The sequence below is a fragment of the Hemitrygon akajei genome, chromosome 18, assembly GCF_048418815.1.
Source record: "Hemitrygon akajei chromosome 18, sHemAka1.3, whole genome shotgun sequence".
Lineage (NCBI taxonomy): Eukaryota > Metazoa > Chordata > Chondrichthyes > Myliobatiformes > Dasyatidae > Hemitrygon > Hemitrygon akajei.
Window position 1 is genome coordinate 27,975,480 of NC_133141.1, and position 16,690 is coordinate 27,992,169.

General features: G+C 40.0%; 1 protein-coding gene across 5 annotated transcripts in view; it reads right to left on the bottom strand.

Moving 5' to 3' along the window:
* Positions 1-16,690, bottom strand: part of LOC140741222 (zinc finger protein 148-like) — a 118,103-nt gene that overhangs the window by 14,956 nt on the left and 86,457 nt on the right. For all 5 annotated transcript variants that reach the window (XM_073071174.1, XM_073071177.1, XM_073071176.1 and 2 more), the window contains one exon: positions 13,512-13,630. In XM_073071174.1, the coding sequence (XP_072927275.1) occupies positions 13,512-13,630 (119 nt within the window). The remainder of the gene's footprint in view (positions 1-13,511; positions 13,631-16,690) is intronic.

Below are 16,690 nucleotides of genomic sequence, written 5' to 3' on the forward strand. Positions count from 1 at the left end.
TTGCTGCCGTAACTGCCATTACTTAACACAATGCCTTTGAACAATATTAGTATTTCTATGGTAACAGAGGACCTTTCAGCATTAGTTTTCAATGCTGTATTAATACAGTACCTCACAGCTATAATTGCATTGATGCTGTAAGGCCGCATCTTTCAGCAATAGTTGCATTGCAGCTGTAAATCAGTACATTTCGATTGCTGCTGTAATAAAGTAAATGAGATCACCATTTATATTTGCTTTACCGTTTTATACAATAGCATTCTGCAATGCTACTATAACATAAAGCTATTTAGCAAATTTGCATTGTTGCTGTTATACAATGTCATTAGCCAATGTTTACTTTGTGGATGTTATAGGGAATTTTTGGGCAATAGTTGCATTGCTGCTGTAAAGCTGTCATTGTTCATATTTGCATTACTGTCTTTATGCAGTAACACTGTGCAATAATTGCATTGCTGCTGTTATACAGTGCTATTTGCCAATACTTGTATTGTCACTGTAATGCTGAACCTTTCAGCAATATTTGTATGGTAGGAGTGATGCACAGACAATGGGGTACCAGTTGGCAATGTCTCACTTGCAGCTATGAAGTAATACATGTTGGCAATGTTTGCATTGTTACACTATTACAGTATCTTTTGGCAATATTTGCTGTAATAAAGAACCTTTTGTCATTATTTATATTTGCATGACTGCTTTATACTGCAATATTCTGAAATAATTGCGCGGCTGCTGTAATACACTACCACTAGTCAGTAACTGCATTGCTGCTGCAATTTCAACAATATTGGCATTCCTGCAGTGTTAGAATCTTGTCAGTATTGTATGCAATGCTGTAGCAATACAGTAATTTTGGCACTATTTGTATTGCTTCCTCATTATTTATATTTGCATCATTGTTTATATATAGCACCATTCTTCAATAACTGAAGTGCTCTTGTAATACAGTGCTGTTTGGCAAACTTTTAGCATATACCTGCATTCCTACTGCAATGAAGTGCCTTTGAAAAATATTGGTACAGCTGATTACCTCAGCATTGTCTGCAATGTTGCAGTAAATACAGTACTTCTTGGCAATATGGGTATTGTTGGTGTAATGGAGCACCTAATCGTGATATCCATAGTGCTTTTGTATTACAGAATATTTCAGCAATATTTGCTCTGATGCTGATATTGGCAAATTTCTGGCAATTTTCATATTGTTGCTGCTATTCAGTACTAGATTGTACTGCTCATATAAAATATGGTCGTCAACTTGCTGTTGCTACAGATATCTTTCAGAATGTCTGCATGGCTCCTTAACTAATAGACTTGGCAATGTAGTACATTGCTTCTATAATGCAATACTTCCCAGCAACATTCTTATTGCTGCCACAAGTGCACATTGTGCTGTATTTGCACTGCTGCGTCATAAAGTACTTCTGCATTGTAATTATATTAAAATACTTTTGGCATTATTTGCATAATTACTACAAGAAACATTTGGCAATCTTTGCACTGATGCTGCAATACTATCCCATTGATCCCATATATCCTCACTGCTACTGTGTTGCTACTGGAACACAGCATCGCCCATCAATATTGCATTGCTGCTAGAATACCTTCCAAAAACATTTGAAGTGCTGCTATAATACTGCATCTTTTGCCAATATTGGCTTTGTTGCACTGCTGCTTTCATACAACATAATTAAACATAAATGCACTGTTAAAATACAGCATTTTATGGAAGGGGTGCTGCTGTGATACTGTACCTCTCCACAAAATTTGCATTGCTCCAACAATTCACTATTTTGTAAAAAGTTATTTTCATTCCTGTTGTAATGCAGCATCTATCAGCAACAATTGTACTGTTGCTATAACATACAAAAGTTTTCAGCAATAACAGCCACTAGTATATAAACTTCTGGTAATAGCTGCATTGATCCCATAAAACACCTTTTGCTAATATTGACAGTCGTGCTTCAATACAGCACATTTTAATTCTTTCTACCGCTGCTTTAACATGGCCTTTTTCCAAAATATTTGCACTGATGCTGTAATATAGTAGTTGGGCATATTCCAGTGCTGCTACAAAACAGAATATTTGCATTGCTCGTGCAGTACAGCCCCTATAGGCAGTTTCTGCACATTATAGGTGCCTTTGGCAATAATGCATGCTGCTGTAATATGGGAACTATTTGCAATACATGCTTAGTTGATTAGGTTTGTATTAATATTGCTGCAGTAGCATCACAACTTTATTGTTCTTATTTGGCTGTATTTAATGCTTGCATTTTCTTTATAATGTAAAAAATACTTTAAGCCATGTGCACACTCAGGCAGTGTTTACACTGCTATAATACTACACAATTAAGCAGCATGCGAATTTATTCTCTGGAACAATTTATATATGCACAGGGCTCCTCTTAATATTCACGTTGCAGAAAGCACGGCTTCTGGTAAAATGCAACATAATTACACGCCACCTGCAGTTGCTTGGCACTGCTGTTTTAATATACTACCTGAAGGCTATATACTGCTTTGCAATACAAGAACTGTAAGTTACACTTTGCATTGTTGCACGAATCCAGTGGTGTAATCAGTATTATTTATTTTATTTACTTAGATACAGCGTGAAACAGGCCCTTCCGGCCCAACACACTGCACCACCCAGCAACCCTACCTATTTAACACTAGCCTAATCACAGGACAATTCACAATGACCAATTAACTGACTAACCGGTACGTCACTGGACTGTGGGAGGAAACTGGAGCACGCAAAGGAAAATTATGTGCACACAGGAAAAGCGTACAAACTCCTTACAGATGGTGCTGGAATTGAACTCCGAACTCCAAAGGGCCCCAAGCTGCAATAGTGTCACACTAACCGCTACACTACCATGGTGCCCTCAAGTACTGAACTGCATTAAACAACTTTTAACAATTACACAAGTTACTTTGGAAATACAGGATTCTGATCAGTTCTCACATTACTTCAGCCAACACCAGGCTGAACCAGACACATGAATGACATGAACTGCCTGTTGGAATCAAATGAGCATAATTAAGTCCTCAATGCTGGATACGTGGACTGGGAGAGGATGTTGATGTTGGTTCCATTATCCTGCCTTTGCTCTGAATTATTTTGCACAGCCAGCATCAACACCATCTATACAGTGCTTCGAGTTGTTGGTGTCTCTGAAACAGGACAATAGGCATCACCGTCATGAAGTCACCCATGAACTTTGTGACAGATTTAAGATCTTAATCTTCAAACAGTCTTTTCTTCAGATGACTAAAGTCTATCCTGCGTACCTAGAGATGGTGACTGGCGTAATCATCAAAGCTGCCTTTGTCAAGAGTTACTCCTGAGATTTGGAAGTGGTCCATATTTTCCAGGGATTCAGCATTGTCCATGTTGTACACTGAGTGCAGGTCGGTAAAACACCTCATTTTGTGGGTGCTTAGTGTAAGGCCCCTTCTCTGGTAAACTTTAGTAATCAGACTGACTGAGTTGAAACTTATCTTCCAAGTGCACATAAGCACAAGCGGAATCTGTGCACTGCAGCCCAATGACTAAAGTTGGAATTACCTTGGTTCTGAAGTGCAGGGGATATAATTTGAACATGTTACAATTTGTTCTGCTGATTAGTACCATTCCTGCAAGAAACAAGTTACAGGTGAACTACAATGTTGCAGGTAAAGGTAAAGTGACCGGAGAACTGGCACAGCCTTCTTAGATAAATTAACTGGACCTGTTAAGTAAAACAATGGCTAGTATGCCATCATATAGCAGCAATAAAATGGGGGCAAATTTCTGAGGAAGACAATGTTTGAGAAAACGTCCGTACAGTCCATCTTAGCTGACAGAGTCAAAGGCATAGTGGTGCACTCTGCATTTCTCTTGGTGATTACAAATGGTAAAGATGAGGGTAAGAGGATAGGAAGGGGGTTATGCTGTTAATCAGGGACAATATTGCAGCTGCACTGAGAAGGAACATAATGGAGGGTTCATCCACTGAGTCTATATGGGTCAAACTCAAAAGTAAGAAAGTTGCAATCACTCTGATGGAGTTATATCACAGACCTCCAATAGCTACAGGGACATTGAGGAACAGATATGTAGAATGATTAGGGGAAAGTGTGTAAAAAACAGGGTTGGTGTTGCGGGTGACTTCAACTTCCCTAATATAGACTAGGACCCCTTTAAGGTTTAGAGATGGGCAGAATTTGTTAGCTGCGTCCAGTGGGGTTTTTTAAGATCAATATGTAGATAGTCAAACAACAGGAAGAGCCATATTGGACCGATGTTGGGTAATGAGTTGAGTATTAAATTGCAGCAAGGCAAATTATCAGCGTATTATGCAGTGACTAGGTAGAGTTTATTGGGAATAGCTGGTTTTAGACAATCTACATCTGACATGTGGAGGGTGTTTAAAGACCAACTGCACAGAATGTAGGACAGGTATGTTCCAATCAGAAATATGGCAAAGTAAGGGAATCCTGGACGCTAACAGAAGTGGTGAAATTAGTCAAAAGAAAAAGGAAGCATATTTTAGGAAGCTAAAATCATACACAGCCCTTGGAGATTATAAAGAAGCCAGGAAAGAACTCAAGATGGGAATTAGGAAAAAAGCCAGGAGGGGTCATAAAAAGTCCTTGGCAAGGATTAAACAGAATCCCAAAACATTCTATACATACATCAAGAACAAGAGGATAACAGTGATTAAGGTGGAAGCACGTGCTTGGATGTGGAGGATGTGGGTCAGGTTCTAAATGAGTACTTTGTATCAGTATTTACCAAAGGACATGGAGAATAGGAAGATCAGTGTAGAACATACTACTGTGCTACAGCATTTTCAGATAAAGAAGGAGCTAGTTTAGGTTTCTCTTGACAAACATTAAAGCGAATAAGTCCCTAAGGCCTAATGGTATATACCCCAGGTTATTGAGAGAGGCAAGAGGTGAGATTGCTGACGCCTTGACCAATATCTTCCTGTCCTTCCTAACCACAGGTGAGGTCCCAAAGCACTGGCAAGTAGCTCATGCTGTTCTATTGTTCAAGAAGGGAAATCGGGATAATCCTGGAAACTATAGACTGGTGAGCCTCACGTCAGTGGTAAGGAAGTTTCTGGAGAAGATTCTTAGGGATAGGAGTTGGAAAATCATGGCCTAATTAGAGACAGTCAACATGGCTTTATGTGGGGCAAGTTCTACTTTACTAACTTGATTGAGTTTATCAAGGAGGTGACCAAGGTTATTGATGAAGGTAGAACTGATAATGTTGTCTTCATGGATTTTAGTGAGACATTTGACAAAGAACGTCATGGACGATTCATCCAGAAGATTGAGATGCTAGACATCCATGGTGACTTAACTATTTGGATTCAGAATTGGCTTGTCCATAGAAGACAGAGAGTAGTAGTTGATGGGACTTAATCTGGCTTAAGTCTGTGACTGGTGCAGTTCCATAAGGATCTGTACTGGAACCTCTGCTGTTCATGATATGCTGTATATTACTGACCTGATGGGTGGGTTAGTAAATTTGTAGATTATATGAATATTTGCAGTATTGTGGATAGTGTATAAGACTATCAAAGAATTCAGCAGCACGTAGGTATGGGCAGAGAAATGGCAAATAGTGTTTAACACAGCCAAATGTTGCACTTCCGGAGATCGAATGTAAAGGAACAGGATACTTTTAATGGCAGGGCCCTTAACAGTATTGATGAGCAGAGGGATCTTGGGGTCTAAGTTATTATTCCCTGAAAGTAACTACACAGGTTGATTGGGTGATAAAGAAGGCACATGGCATGCTTGCTTTTATTAGTTGAGGCATTGAGTTCAAAAGTCTTTAAGTTATGTTGCAGCTTTATAAAAGTCTGGTTAGACTGCGCCTGGAGTATTACATTTAATTCTGGTCGTCCATTGTATCAAGGATTTGGAGGCTTTGAAGAGGTTCACCAGGATGCTGCCTGGATTAGAGGACATGTGCTGTAACGAGAGGTTGGACAAACTTGAGTTGTTTGTTCTGGAGTGGTGGAGAGGGGAAATCTAATAGAGGTTTATAAAATATGAGGGGCATAGATTGACAACCAGTTATATTTTCCCAGCGCAGACATGTCTAATACTAGAGTGCATACATTTAACACAACGGGGTAAATTCAAAGGAGATCAAAGATGCAAGCTTTTACATAGAGAATGGTGAGTCTCGTGAATACACTGCCAGAGGCACATCCGATTGAGGTGTTCAAGAGGCTCTTAACATGAACGCGCAAGGAATGATAGAGTATGGACAATGCGTAGGCAGAAGGGATTAGTTTAATTGGGCATTTTATTACTAATACTGTATTCCTGGAATCATTCTTGTAAATCTTCTCTGAATTCTCTCCAATGTTAGTATATCCTTTCTAAAATAAGAAGCCCAAAACTGCACACAATACTCCAAGCGTGGTCTCACGAGTACCTTATAGAGCCTCAACATCACATCCCTGCTCTTAGATTCTATACCTCTAGAAACGAATGCCAACATCACATTCGCCTTCTTCACCACTGACTCAACCTGGAGGTTAACCTTTAGGGTATCTTGCACAAGGACTCCCACGTCCCTTTGCATCTCTGCATTTTGAATTCTCTCCCCATCTAAATAATAGTCTGCCTATTTATTTCTTCCACCAAACTGCATTACCGTACACTTTCCAACATTGTATTTCATTGCCACTTCTTTGCCCATTCCCCTAAACTATCTAAGTCTCTCTGCAGGCTCTCTGTTTCATCAACACTACCCGCTCCTCCACCTATCTTTGTATCATTGGCAAATTTAGCCACAAATCCATTAATCCCATAGTCCAAATCATTGACATACAGCGTAAAAAGCAATTTTCTGGCGGAAAAGTCAGGTCTCTTTACAGGTGCTCATTTAGCTTGTCCATGTGACATGGATACTCTGTGGTTTCTATCAATTGCTGGTCAGAGGAGAGCTTTCTTGATGGGGCACTTGAGATCTTCATCACTGACCTCTTTGAAGCAGCATTTCTGTGTCTGCCCATGTGCTGATAGACTTATGGAGATAACATAGTGGAAAACATTTTTATTGTTCCTGGGATAAGGGATTCAGACTGCAAGTGCTATGGTAATTTTCCAAAATATTCATGTTATCCGGTACCAGCTAAGCAGGTTTTATCATGGTGTTTCTTATAAAGTACCCAAGGCGACAGAGCTCCTGTGGTATACTACTTCAGATTGTGACCACAATTCTCCTATAATGCAGTAATTAGACAGGAAGTATTCATAATCTAGAAGTTATACATTGCCCCTTGAAAATATTGCCTCTAGTCAGAACGTCCAATTTTGTTGTATTAATTTTATACATTGGCGGTGTTTGCAGTTCTCTCAAAAGCCATAACTGGTGACAATATTCAAATTGTTCCTTTAACATAGAATCTATAGGCATGATTTCATCAACTCATATTGTTCAGGTGATAACAGAATTTTTAAAATTTATTTATTTATTTTTATTATGTAGCCATTTATTACCAACCCCTAACTTTCCATAATGAGTTGCATTCTAGAACCACTGCAGTCCTTCTGTGGTGAAGGTGCTCCCGGTGTTGTTGGGGATGGGAGTTTCAGGGTTTACACCCAATAAAGGTGAAGGACCAGCAATAAGTATGCTTCCAAGTTGGGATGGTTTGTACTTGGAGGGGAACTGACATAATTTTAAAAACAGCTGGACCTTGGACACAACCCTGAGGATCTCCTGAAGTGATATCCTGGGGCTAGAATGATTGACCCAACAAGCATCTCCTTTCATATGAGGTTATGACTCTAACCACTGAAGTGCCTTTCCCTTGATGCCTACTGGCTTCTGTTTTAGCAGGGCTCATTCATGCCAAACTTTGCTCTTTAGTCCATGCTTGAGCCAAGGATGGGAGATGAGTGGCACTGCCAGATTTCAAGTTGGACATCAGAGAAAGTTACTGGCAAGTAAATATCACTTATTTGTACTTAAGATAACTTCTACCACTTCGCTAATAAACAAAGACCAGGTCAGTGGTAATTAGTCAGATTAAACCCACATCCTTCTATGCTTTTTCTATCCAAGTACCTGCCCAAATGCCTTTAAAATATTGTAACTATATCTGCCATTCCTCCAGCAAATCATTCCAGATATTTACCACCCTTTACATGAAAAGTGTACCCTCAAATCCCCCCTCTCACCTTAAACCTGTGCCTTCTAGTTCTAGACTCCGCAACACAGGGAAAAAAAGATTCCAACTATCTATTTTATCTATGCCCCCCATAATCTTATAAACCTCTGAAAGGTCACTCTTTAGCCTCCAATGCTCCAGTGAGAACAATCCTGACCTATCAAATCTCTCCTTGCAACTAAAGCCCTCCTTTCCAGGCAACATCCAGGTGAATCTCATCTGCATTCTTTCTATAGTTACCACAAGCTTGAATTCAATCTCCAAGAGGTGAGAACATCACAAAATGAGCAAACATGACACATGGGGGTGAAGTAGTTTAAGCACTGCTCTTGCAGAACAGTAACATGCAGTTAATGTTCTGATTGTGTCTGGACTACATGTCACCTGGGAAATATGGAAAGCACTCAATGAAACAGTACGTTGTATAATATTTCCTGCAGTCAATACTAATGCTGTTCTTGTAGAACAAGTCCTGTAGTGAGGCAGAATTGACGAAGTTCCTTTAACAAAATTCCCAAGTTTGTGTACACACTACTCTAGTAATTCAGGTTGAATGAACAGTATACACAAACATCCTGTAACACAGACACTGCCCAGACTATTGACATCCATTCCTGCATTTAGTTCATTTAGCTCCTGTAAGAGTGTTCCTTTTGACACTTTTGACAAGTGTCTGCAGGCAGTTTTCACACTGTCAGTTTAAAGCAGCCTCTTGTACAGAATCTAGTACAGCAGCATTATACCTGCAGGTAATATTCACAGTGCTTTTGAAATAAGGTTCTTGCAGGCATTGACACCACTCCTCTAATACAGTTCTGATTGGCAGTATCAGTTAGGGTTGCTGTGTAAATCCCATAAATAACACTGAGAGTGCTCTTGTAAAACAGCTTCAATCAGCACAATAAAGATGGTGGCTACATTGGATTTTGCAAGGAATATTAGCACTGCTTCAGTAATGCAGTTCCTGTCAGAACTGAGACTGTTCCTGTGATATGTAAGATGTATGTGCAGTAGAATACATTTTTTTTTAATGCAGTATTGACAGTGCTGTAGTAAGTCAGTTCTTGTAGTACCCTTGCTTGGTAGCACAATTCCAGGAGGCAGTTATCACACTGGTCTTGTAATTCAACTTGATGGCATGAACACCAGTTTCTCCAACTCCAGTTAATTTCTCCCCTTCCACCTTCTCTCCTTTCCATTCTCCATTCTGGCTCCCCTTTTACTCCTTTTCTCCTCACCTTGCCTATCCCTCTGATTCCCCCCCTTCCCTTTCTCCCATGTTTCACTCTCCTTTCCTATCAGATTCCTTCCTCTTTGGCCATTTACTTTACCTTTTCTTCCTATCTTTTTATTTCATCCCTCCTCCCCCACCCACCTTTCTCCTCACCTGGCTTCATCTATCAACTTGTACTCCTTCCCCTCCCCCCACCTTCTTATTCTGGCTTCTACCGCCTTCCTTTCTAGTCCTGATGAAAGGTCTCGGCCTGAAATGTTAACTGTTCATTCCTCTCCTGTTGGTAGCATTCGCTGTGTTGCAGTGAGACTCTTGCTGAAGTTAGTATTGACACTATTCCTGTTTCAGTTCTCCTGAGCTGTCATCCTCTCTTGTATGAAATGAAAATAAAACTTCACTCTTGGTTGATGTAATGTGTTTCATGGTTTGGGACTCTGGACCATGGTTTGGGACTCCTTGACACACATAGTATCTTCCATTTGTGGAGTTATGACCACATTGTTCATGGCATGCGTGGATTTTGTTGAGGACTATCCACTGTGTTTAGGGAAAGATCAAAGAGTGGGACCTTTGGTGTGGGGTCAGTGTTGAGGTCCTGGTTTTCTGCCCAGCATGTACCCTCTAGCTCCTTCCATCTAGAAAATAGGTCTGTGCCAAGGCACAAACTATTTCCTCAGAATAGCTAGGGTGATTTTATAATCTTTTGTGTAGGCTTCACCGTCTTTGTAGACTGTGAGACTGAAGCTGCTTGTAATTTTTTCCAATCTCAAGAGAGGATGTTGGGGCAACGTGGGTTGGACTAGGCCCCTGTCTTCATCCATATGGCAGCATTTAGCACAAAAATGTACTTTGTGTAATGGATCCAGGGGCATGACGCAAGGTCAAGAAATACAGGCAACATTGCACAATCCATTAAAAGTCACTGTAAGCAGGAGAGACAACACAGTAACAGCTCCTGTAGCAATATTCACAATGCTCCTGTAATAGATTCTAGGCCAGTGGTTCCCAACCTTTTTTTGGCCGTGCCCCACCTAATCACCTCTAAAATCCTGATGCCCCCTGTGGTGATATATAATTCTTATTTTTCAAAAAGTGAACTCCTATTCACCTGGAGGAAGCCTAAAAGACCATTAACTTGGTTTAAACAAGCTTCCAAAGAACATGGCATTCATGAAAGAGAAAAATAAAAGAACCAAAGGACTGTTAAAGTTCTGAGGAAGAAATTACTAAGAAATTGTAAAAAAAAAAGAACATTAAGTGATATTAAAATAATAATAATAAATAAATAAAACAATGCCGATTTGTTTCTACAGCATACAAAGACAGATACACCGTTTAAAAGAGATGACGCGATGTACACACCTTCACACCACCAAGAACCGAAAGCTACTGCAAAAAGCAGCATTGGCGCGACCTCGTACGAGTTTCTTACACGTTTGGACTTGTTCATTCGTTCCTTCCTAATCAGTCAATTCATTAATTTAATTATGAAAGCCATTTGATGGTTGTAATGATGGTGATACACTATATATACAGTACATACGCAATTACACATGTACATACACACAAGTATTTTTATGTATGCATACTGTATATACACATATGTATTAACTCACACACACACTCATACTCACACAGACTTACTAGAAAAAATTCACTGTTAATAACTCATTCTCGAATTGCCCCCCTTAAAAATCAAATTATCCCCCTGTGGGGCGTACGCCCCATGTTGGGAACCACTGTTCTAGACCAAAGCTGATGTTGCTCTCAAACGTATATTCTACTGGAAGTATAATCATGACACCGGTAATTGAGCTTTTGCGGACAGTCACAGCACAGATCTCAAAAAGTTTCTCTAGCCACTGTTGTATGCAGCATTAAAGAATTCTTGTAATTTATAGTTCTGGCAAGAAACAATGATAGTCTTTGATTTTGAGTACAAAAGCAGGAAAACGTTGAATATGTGTAAAAGGATGGTTAGATCATCACATCCAATTCTGCTCACCTAACTTTGAAAAGGATGTGAAAATCTTCGAAAGGGTGCAGAAAAAAATGATGAGAGTATATTCTGAGCTGAGGGATTCCAGCTGTAGGTTTAGACCAGAAAAGCTTGCATTATTCCTCCCAGAGCAAAGAAGCTTGAAGGGAGATTTGATAGAGATGGATATGATTTTGGTGAGCTTAGAGATATTAATAGAGGGAAGCTGCTTCCATTAGTAGATGATTCAAGAACCGGGGGAAACGGACTTAAAATAGTGATTAAAAGATACATATCATTTTAAACAGTAGAGATGATCTGGAGTTCACTATGTTGGAGATGGCAAGAATCAGAAATTTCAAATACTTGATAACAGAATAATTTCTCAAGCTGCGGGAAAAGAGCAGAGAGAATGGGATAGATGAGATTGTAAACACAATGGACCAAACAGCTTCTTAAGCTGTGACAAATCTATGGCTCTGTACGGTAGTTTTTGTTGGCAACATACGAGCTATTTGTGGAATACAGTTCTTATAAAAATTAAACATAAAGTATTTCACACATGCTAAAGGAAGCACCCACACTGATCTGACCATACAACACCATAGACTCCACAAAGTACACCTATCATGCCATTCCAGAAGGCAGTGATAGTTGCTGCAATAAATATTGACAACTCCTCTATAGTTCCTGCAGGCAAGATTGGCACTGCTCTTTTAGGACTGCACATATAGTTTGTGTGCACAACATTCAAACACCTTGTGTAAAACAGTACCTTCGGTAACACTTAAACTACTGCTGTCATGCAATTCTTCTTAGCAGCATTCACGCTCACCCTATTACACCCTCCCTTTGAGCAGTATTCACATTGCTCCAGTGTTGTAGCTCACATAAGACATTACATAAACTACGCTGGCAATACAGTTGCTGGAAGCAGTTTAATGGTGCTCCATAAAGATCTACCTGTCTTACAGAAGCAGTGTAAACATAGCATACAGGAAATGCTATAAATAAGCAGTACGAATACTGCTAACAGCAGCTGTGTTAGAACTACTGTATTGACTACTGGGTCTACACTATGGGTGCAGTTTGTGCACTGCCTTCAGCAGCAGGTAACGTCGACAGTTCCTGCAAGCAGCATTGACACTGCTGCTGAAACACAGTTCTCACAAAAAGAATGGACATGACAACTGCACTAGAGGAACTGTAGCAAACACACACACAGATTTGCTATTACAATTCCTCAAGTCAATATATTCAGGAAGCCTCTAGACAGTATTGCCACTGCTCCTATAATACCGTTTTCATAGGTAGTACTGACACAGCTCTTATAAAATAGTTCCTTCCAGCAGTACACATTATGGTGATACAGTTCATGCAAGTAGCACTGATAATGCTCATGTAATACAGTTTCTGTTAGTATTCACAATACTACACTGACAAGGCTCCTGCATTCGTCTTGCTCTTACACAAAACCTCCTGTTGGCAGTAATTACATTGTTCCTGGAGGCAGGCTGCTTCTGTAATACAAATTCCAGTAGAAATCAGTGAAGCTGTTTCAATTACAAAATGCTGGAGGAACTCAGCATTTTTTCTCCAGTCCTGCTGAAGGGTCTCGGCCCGAAATGTCAACTGTACGCTTTTCCATAGATGCTGCCTGACCTGCTGAGTGCCTCCAGCATTTTGTGTGTGTTGCTCAGATTTCCAGCATCTGCAGATTTTCTCTTGTTTGAAGCTGCTTCAATAATAGTTCTTCTAAGCAGGAATTACCCTACTCTTGTAATACAATTCCTGTAGGCAGTTTTAACACTGCTCCTGTTAATACCACCCTGGCAGCAGATTTCACAATATTCCTGCAAGATCCTATCTGTAGGCAGCATTCAAACTGCTCTGGTGGGCAGTTTCTTTATACAGTATTCACAATGCTGCTGCACTACCTGTTCTGTTGGCAGCATTGACATAATATTCCTGTAGGCAGAATTACTCGTAATACAGTTTTGGTTAGCATTATTGACAGTGCTCTTGCAACAGTTTCTAAATGCATTATTCACATGGTTCCTATAATACAGATCTTGTAGGTAGTATTCACATGGCTCTTGTAATACAGTACCTGAAGGCAGTATTCACACTGGTATGGTTTCTCTCCACTGTGAGTCCGTTTGTGTCGTTCCATGTGGTATTTCTGAATAAACCGCATGTCACATTCATCACAGTGGAATGGCTTCTCACCTGTGAAATTAAATTAAGAATCATCTAATACATGTCTTTTTGCAACATACAAAATTTCGTGACCTAAAATAACTTCTAACTTGAGCTGCAGATTCCTGCTCCTAGCTTAACTCTTGAATTGAAGTGTTTTAATCTGTACAGTTGGCTGGGAATGGAATCTAAACTCCAAGGAAGATAAACTATAATTCACCCCCTTCCAAGTTTCTCTACTCCTTAATGGACTTACTTGTTCAGGTCCACTCCTCGATGCAGTATGCCTCTTTCTGTACATTTCTGAAGCAGCAATTCTTCTTGAGTAAGCCTGGACTATGACAAACTAGTCAGCTGTATGGGTCCACGATACAGGACCCAAGTCAGTCCTGACCTGAAAATGGCAGGTATATGCTTTACAGCAAATCATAACCTGTAATCTTGGCTAATTTTTCCAGGGACATTAAAGCCAACTGTTGATCTTAAATGTTGTAATGGCTGGTAGCAGTTAATGGAAAACCTGGGTTTTCTTAGTCAATTATACAGATTATGCCATTAGGAGTTCATATATGAAGACTGGAAAGAAACACTTGCCCTAGCATATTACTGTGTCATACTTAGAAGTCAGTAAACTATGGTGCCACAGTTCCACCAACAGGGGCCACTGTTAAGATTACAATGCTAAGAGCATGACACTAAAGATGTGAAGTTTGAGTGTTGCAGCAAGGTGCTTCGGATCTAGCTGAAATATATTACTGTATCACAGTGATCAGTTTGTTTTGGTACCGTGAAAGTGAGAAGCCAGAAAATTAAATTCAGTGGTCTCTTATGTTAAACGCTGAGGAGACTGTTATATTGTCAAAACAATGAAGGTCCATGCAGCATAACACTGCTGCTCTGAGAGCTCAGTATATGACAATAGCATAGCAAGTTTCCAAGCCAATTATGTAAATACTGTGTCTCGTACATACCATAATAAGATTGAAATTCTTTGTAAAGTGCATTATTTGTTCCTCTGATTTACACCAGAGTGATGAATCCATAATGGCACATTGTCACAGAGAATTAATACACAACATTGATAATGAAATAAGACCAACACATCAGTATCACATTTAGAGAAATTTCAGTGGCCCACTGAGTGACTAACATACTAAGAGTGACACTTTAAAAGGGTTGGTATATTACATTCTGAGAATGAAGGCTCTGACATTGTTGGGCTTCAGCTGAAATACTGTGGGCAATTCTACATATTACATTTTAGGAAGGATGCCAGGACCTGGAGAGGTGGAAGCAGAGAGTATAATACTAGGGTTAGGTGGGAAGACTTGAAAAATATGGGGTGTTCTTTTTGAAATAGAAAAGGTTAAGAACTAATTTGATGCAAATGTTCAAATCATGAATGTAAAAATGGAGTAACTGCTTCTCGTAACTGATAGTAACCAATGGATACTGATTAACTGGCACATGAAGCAATCAGAGAAAACACAAATAGGCAACATAGTGATGCAGCAGGTAGAGGCGCCATCTCACAATCCTGACCTTCAGTGTAACTGTGTGGGATGTGCACATTCTCCCTTGCAGGTTTCCATAAGACCATAAGATATAGGAGCAGAATTAGTCCATTCAGCCCATTGAGTCTGCTCCACCATTCCATCATGGCTGAATCTGGATCTCACTCAACCCTGTACACCTGCCTTCTTGCCATATCCTTTGATGCCCTGACTGATCAGGAAACTAACAGCTTCTGCCTTAAATATATCCACAGACTTGGCCCCCACCGCAGTCTGTGACAGAGCATTCCACAGATTCACTACTCTCTGACTAAAAAAAATTCCTCCTTGCTTCTGTTCTAAAAGGTTGTCCCTCAATTGTGAGGCTGTGCCCTCTACTTCTGGATGCCCCCACCATAAGAAACATTCTCTCCACACACACCCTATCTAGTCCTTTCAACATTTGATAGGTTTCAATGAGATCCCGCCCCGCATTTGTCTAAATTCCAGTGAGTTCAGGCCCAAAGCTGCCAAACGCTCCTCATATGTTAATCCCTTCATTCCCAGAATCATCCTCGTGAACCTCCCCTGGACTCTCTCCAATGACAACACATCCTTTCTGAGATATGGGGCTCAAAACTGTTGACAATACTCCAAGTGAGGTCTGGCTAGTGTCTCATAAAGCCCCAACAATATTTCCTTGCTTTTATATTCTATTCCCCTTAAAATAAATGTGAATATTGCATTTGCCACAGACTCAACCTCGAAATTAACTTTCTGGGAGTCTTACACGAAGACTCCTAAGTCCCTCTGCACCTCTGATGTTTGAACCTTCTCCCCATTTAGAAAATAATCTACACCTTTTACCAAAATGCATATTCGTACATTTCCTAACACAGTATTCCATCTGCCACTTTTTGGCCCATTCTTACAATTTGTTTAAGTCCCGCTGCAATCGCATTGCTTCCTCAGCACTACCTACCCCTCCAACTATCTTCGCATCATCTGCAAAATTTGCCACAAAGCCATCAATTCCATTATCCAAATCATTGACAAGCAATATGAAAAGTAGTGGACCCAATACTGACCCCTAAGGGACACCACTAATCACTGACAGCCAACCAGAAAAGGACCCCTTTATTCTCACTCACCGCTTCCTGCCTGTCAGTCATTCCTCTATCCATGCCAGTATCTTTCCTGTAACGCCATAGGATTTTATCTTGTTAAGCAGCCTCATGTGCCTTCTGACAATCCAAGTAAATGATATCCACTGTCTCTCCTTTGTCCACCTTGTTTATTACTTCCTCGAAGAACTCTATTAGATTTGTCAGGCAAGTTTTCGCTTTACAGAAACCATGCTGACTTTGATGTATTTTATCATTAGACTCCAAGTACCCTGAAACCTTATCCTTAATAATAGACTCCAACACTTACCCAACCACTGAGGTTAGGCTAACTGCCTATAATTTCCTACTTTCTTAAAGAGTGGAGTGACATTTGCAATCTTCCAATCCTCCAAGACCACGTCAGAATCAAGTGATTCTTAGAAGATCATGACCAATGCATCTGTTATCTCTTCAGCAATCTCTCTCAGGAC